The 6000-nt window shown below is 43.6% G+C and overlaps 1 protein-coding gene across 1 annotated transcript in view; it reads left to right on the forward strand.

Annotated features, from left to right (window-relative positions):
* Positions 1-4483, forward strand: part of Lamc2 (laminin, gamma 2) — a 53942-nt gene extending 49459 nt beyond the window's left edge. The window contains exons 22-24 of the mRNA XM_005375020.2: positions 96-254; positions 348-447; positions 2811-4483. Coding sequence (XP_005375077.1) covers positions 96-254; positions 348-447; positions 2811-3064 — 513 coding nt within the window. The 3' untranslated portion in view covers positions 3065-4483. The remainder of the gene's footprint in view (positions 1-95; positions 255-347; positions 448-2810) is intronic.
* The last annotated feature ends 1517 nt before the right edge of the window (positions 4484-6000 follow it).

A 6000-nucleotide genomic window follows, 5' to 3' on the forward strand; every position in this document is an offset into this window, starting at 1 on the left:
GGCTGCTGCTGTATTTTTTCTACAGTTGTCCGTTGGATGTTTTTGAGTCTCACTTCCCGCTCTTCTTTTGTCCTTGGCCCCTTTTCTTCTCCCAGGAGATAGGGAGTCTGAACTTGGAAGCTAATGTGACAGCAGATGGGGCCTTGGCCATGGAAAAGGGACTGGCCACTCTAAAGAGCGAAATGAGAGAGGTGGAAGGAGTGCTGGCCAGGAAGGAGCTGGAGTTTGATACAGACATGGACGCAATGCAGATGGTGAGTGACTGCTCCTTTCCATGAGAGAGCCCTTTAGAGTTGTCGATAAGGAAAGTAGCCTTTTGAGACAGCTTTGTTCTTGTTTTTCTGCAGGTTATTACCGAAGCCCAGAGAGTTGATACCAGAGCCAAGAATGCAGGTGTTACAATCCAAGACACGCTCAACTCATTGGACAGCATCCTACACCTAATAGGTCTGTGGATTCTCCACACCTTCTGGCCCCTTGCTCTAGGGTCTTTTCTCAGAAGACTCACTATTTCTAGCCCTGAGGAATGGCAATCTCAACTGGTCCTTAGGGTATCCAGAAATTTGCTTTGTTTTCACGCCCAGAGACCTTGTGCAGGTTACATTATAGTTTCTGCATTCTGTTTTACCACCTCTAGAATGAGTCACTGAGCAACTATTGTACTTAGAGATGAGGTCTGTGGGTGGAATAACTGAGTGTATTCTTCCAGGAACTTCAGAGCAGATTGGATAGCTTGAGGTTCCTGTGAAAGAGTCTGGCCTTGATCCTGAGAAGCCAGGGGGCAGTTTTACACAGACGAATGATGTGACCACTGTATATTCAGAAAGCTCACAAGGGCAGCTGAGTGGAGGAAAGCTTGAAGGGGGAGTTAGTCAGAAGGCACAGGAAAATCAGGATGCTATTGAACACTGAGGAAAAAGATGACGGGAGACTGCTCGGAGGAGTGGACAAAGTGGTGAGAGGAGAGACGTGGAGGAAGGTCCTCTGTCTGTGAGGTCAAGGGCCACTTGCTGATTTTGCTGTCTGTCCCTCCACAAACCAAAGTTACCCTTTGATGTAGCCCACTGGGGAAACTGCGACTTCCCAGGCAGATGACCTAGAAGAAATGTGAAGACACTAGTATCATGGATCTATGTCTATAACATAAGGCAAAAGTTTAGGATAAAAGGGCTTTGATAGCAGGAATCAGATTTCCCCCAGAGTCACTCCTAGAAGAAAACTGATTTTAATTAAACCTCTTGATGTAAGTAGAGCTGAAATCAAAACCTCATTTGGCCTGTTTAATCAAGCTTGGGCTGCAGTAGATGAGGAAGTACAGACTTGGCCACAGATTCTAGTAGTGTTCAGGAAAAGATTTAGGTCTATTTTTCTACTTTAGTAGAACAACTTTACAATCTGATTTTTCTATAGTGTCATAATCTCCTTGAGACACTAACATTGCCTGTTATCATACTAAGGGGTCTACTTTGTGGTCCCATGAGTTGCAAAGAGTAAAATACTCTCTAAGGATAAAAAATAAACCTTTCCAGGTGAGATTTTCGCAGCAATGTTTAGTATTTTAGAAACAGTAATGAAATGGAGACTTTAAAGAGAAAGTGAGAGAGCAGAGAGAGAAGGGCAGTGGGAACTATTAAACACTGTGTGTTATTAGGTACAATGCCATGTTTTCATGGTGTCGTACTATCCAAGTCTTATAATAGTCTCAGGAGCCGGGTTTATTATTTGTATTATTTTGTCTCACAGAGGAATAAACTGAAATTGTGGAGACAGGATTCAAAGTCAGATCTCTTTGTCTTCAACATTACTGCTTTTTTCTAGTAGCTCAAGTTGCCTCCCCATGGACTTGGTTATTTTGTTCCCAAGCTTACTTAAGCTTCTCTGCATGTCACAGAACTCTAAATTTCCCTGTCCCCAGGCAAAGGGCAGGTCCTTTGGCTCAACATTTTTGTTATGATATTGTTTGTACTCTGTGTGCTCTCTTGAGGCTTGGAACAATAACTGATTAATTGCTCTAGGTATAACAACTCATGCACTCAAACACTTCTCTGTAGCTCAAATATGTGACCTTGAGTTTGAACGGACCAAGGGCAATTCAAATTTAATTGAACTAAACAGGTCTGGCCAGATGCCCTTCATGCTAACTTTGGCTTTATATTGTTTATGGGTAAAACATACCTGAACCAATGTGATTGCATTTCACACTGGAAATAAACTGATACCTAGCCAGATTCCCACTGTTTTGGTCCAAAATTAAGTCTTACATCATTTTCTAACAGCTGGAATCCATCCCCCAAATAGCAAAGCATACCTTGGCCTCTGTAAACACTGAAGCTCAGCCAGTTTCCAGAGATCTTCTTCTAGAAAACAGCAAGCTATTTCCTAAGGGTGATCAAGGGAGTGTACTTAGAATGGATTTTTGATCACAGGGGACTGCGTTAGGCAGACACTTTGGATAGTGCTCAGTCCCCTGTGACCTTCAGCCTTCATCTTTTCAGAGCATGATCTATTGACTGTAACCTGAAAAGTGAACTCCAAAATTTACATGGCTGAACTATAGATCTGAGTCTTGAACTGAGTTGTTCATAGCCCATAAGCTAGTGCTCTCTGAGCTTTTCCTAGATTATTTCTAATTTAAAATGTCTTTATGTACCATGTACTAACAAAAAAAAAATAAGCCTTTAAAACGCATAGTATATATTTGCTTGGGGCAGGAAATGGGAATTTGTTAAGAGTATAGAAGGGCACACATGTGTTCCACGAGATCTAACTACAGCTTTCTGTGTTAATTCATTTCTCATTTCCTAAAATAGACCAGCCTGGGAGTGTGGATGAGGAGGGACTGGCCTTATTGGAGCAGGAGCTTTTCCAAACGAAGACCCAGATTAACAGCCAACTGCGGCCCTTGATGTCAGAGCTGGAGGAGAGGGCACGTCGACAGAAGGGTCACCTCCGCTTCCTGGAGCTAAGCATAGATGGGATTCTGGCTGACGTGAAGAACCTGGAGAACATCAGGGACAACCTGCCCCCGGGCTGTTACAATACACAGGCTCTGGAGCAGCAGTGAAGCTGAACTTGACTAAGCTTCTTGGGATCCAGGCCTCCGGGATCAGGGAGCCATTGTGTGTGGGTGGGGTGGGATGGGGGCATTGGAACATGTTTGATGGATGTGCTCAGGTCGACTGATCCTGACCCCATCCCTGAGATCGTGGCCCCCAATGTCTTACTGTACCAGCCTGGTGCTGTTTGCTTCCTGGTACTGCGGGGCAGTGAGACAGATGGCATGGGGTGTGAGACTGATGGAGGACCTGGGAATCCAAGAACAGACTGGTTGGAAGGAAAAACTGCACAGGCAGACATTTGCCTCAGAACAGTCAGAAACAGAGTTCTGGAATCTGGACAAGTGCTGTGGGTTATGGTCATCTTATTTGAACAATGTGACTAAAAGGACCATTTGTTACTTCTCCCAGGCATTAAAAATTCTTCCTGATGGCAGAACACACTAACGTCCGATCATGCTATGGCCAGTAAAAATCCTGTTGCTTTCCGTTGTCCACTGCAGGCTTCTCTATGACCAGAGTTCCTCCCACTCACCCCCTTACATGAGCATGTGCTCCACTTGCAAGCTAGAAGGAGCAGGGATGGACTGAGGGCCTGGAAGCACGGCCTGGCCCCCTGGGAGCGGCGGTGCCGGCTGGTGACTGCCACCTTCATGCTCCGGGCCCAGGAGTGATATCCTTTCTCATAATAATGCCATGACATTCTGGAGATGATATTTTTATTAAAGCTTTTTTTTTTTTATCCCACAAATCAAATATCACAAAGGTATTTACTTTTGGGTTTCAAAATGATGGAAAAAAATTATCACTTGGGCACTGAAAGAGGTGAAATTATCAAAAAAAAAGATTCATTAGTCCTCATTCATTCCTACTTTTCAAACACTACAAATCACACAATTATCTCTCACCCTGTAGCAGAAAATGTCCCCAGCCACCTTTGAGCTGGAAGAATCCATCCTTCCATCATGCTTCCGACATATATTTATTGAGCCTATATCGTGTAGCAGGGCAGACAGTACAGAAGTGCCCTTGTATGGCTCACTGTCTGGTGAGGAAGACCAACATTAAAAACATAACAAATTTAAGCTTAACAAATTTGTGCATCACCAGTGGTAGTTTCCCCAATTACCCTTTGGTCTGCAACCTCTTTTCTTAACAGAACATGTGTTGCAAGAGATTCCCACGGGGGCACTTGAGTTGGGACAAAGCTGACCGAGCTTTGGGTTGCACACACTTCTCTGCATTCCAGCTGTCCCTCCGCCCCTGCCACAACGGATTGCGACAGACTGTTGAGTCATGGTAACCAGTGGGAATTGCTGAAGGAACCAGCGGCACTTTCACCTCAGCTTGGAACTTTCCTCCTGCCTCACTTCTTTATTTCCTTGGCTTCTCATGGACATGTTTTCAAATAAAGAACAATTGTTAGATGCCTGGGGTCAATTTCTGATTTTTATTAAACTCTAAAATGAAAGTACAAAAACCATGGAAGTGAAAATGCTGATAGAATGTCGGTGGGTCCTACAGTGGCCTGGAGGTGCTGGGTTCCATTCCCAGCATTACAGAGAGTGAGAGAGAGAGAGAGAGAGAGAGAGAGCAAGCTTAGAGTTAGCATCTTTATTTCCTGTTTTTGAGTATCTTATTTTACCCTTCCAACCATGAGAGTACCTTGAGATTTTAGCTGATACTGTATCTTCAGCACAAAGAATATTTATTTCTAGACTAACCCAAGTGGGGCTGAAAGTATAATTAATATTCTTGGGAGTATAATTAATATTCTTTCACCATATAAAATGAAGGTAAGATCAATAGTTTGTTGTGCATATGTCATTCTTTTAATAGGTGAAAATGAAACAAAGTAAAATCTTGAACTGGCTGTCTACCCAAGGGACTGAGGAAAGGATTCTGCTCCTGTCCCTACTGACCCCCCAAATTCTGATAGATCTGATCACTTTTTCCTTTTTGTAGAAGTGACTTTATAACTCTGTCTTGGCATGTTAGATCATATATCCTACAAATTTCCTGATGTAATTAGCTAATGTCCAGAAAAATGTATGTATGTTAATTAAAGTACCTGCTATGTTACAAAGACCTTAAAGAATACCCAGTAAGTTAAACACACAGACTGATGGTTCTTTGACCCTTAATAGACTGGGTGGAGAGCAGGCTGGCAGCGTGGCCTTCACTTAGTTATTTTGGAGGCCCTACTGTTTATAACGTGCTTTAAGGTTGCATTTGGTGGGAGAGAGGGGATGTCACTATTCAGCTGGATAACGGAAAAGAACACGGATGATGGAGGCACAGGAGAGGTCTTTGTGGCCAAGTCTGGGAGGCCTTGTGGGTCATTGGTTCAAAACCCATTATTATGACCGTATTTAACCTGAAAGGGATCTGGAACGCATCTTCACCACCAAGCCCCTTGGTGGAAAGCTGTTGCTTAGTGACAATTCTTCAGTATGGAAAAGGAGCAGGCACTGCTGGTGATTGGTCATCTCTGCTGAGCATAGGATTAGACAGTGCATATTCTAGGGAACCTGGTGAGGGCTTGCACTAGCTAAGAGGCATGGTACACACAATTATAAGAGGATTCCTCAGTGGGATGGATTATTAAGAAAATCATAAGAATGTCCTTCTTGACGGATAGAACACAAACCTGAGTTGGGAGGGGAATGGAAAATGGGTATTGGTATTCTTTTGTATAGAAAGGATTCTCTTATTTCTAAGGACCTGGCAAATTAACTCTGAGAAAAAGGAAGATGATGTGGCATAGAGGTCGCTTACTGAGGTCCAAACTCCTGGTTGCCAGGCTTGACCTGATGCTGTCAAGTTAAGGGGCCTTCCTTCCGGTTTCTTGTCACTATTTGTCACGACAAAGTTTTCATACTTCTCCTCAGAGTCGTCTGACTCATTGTGCTGGTGGCAAGCTATTACACACATCAGCATCTTC

The sequence above is a fragment of the Chinchilla lanigera genome, unplaced genomic scaffold (genome assembly GCF_000276665.1).
Source record: "Chinchilla lanigera isolate Chin_1 unplaced genomic scaffold, ChiLan1.0 scaffold00005, whole genome shotgun sequence".
NCBI classification, from domain to species: Eukaryota; Metazoa; Chordata; class Mammalia; order Rodentia; family Chinchillidae; genus Chinchilla; species Chinchilla lanigera.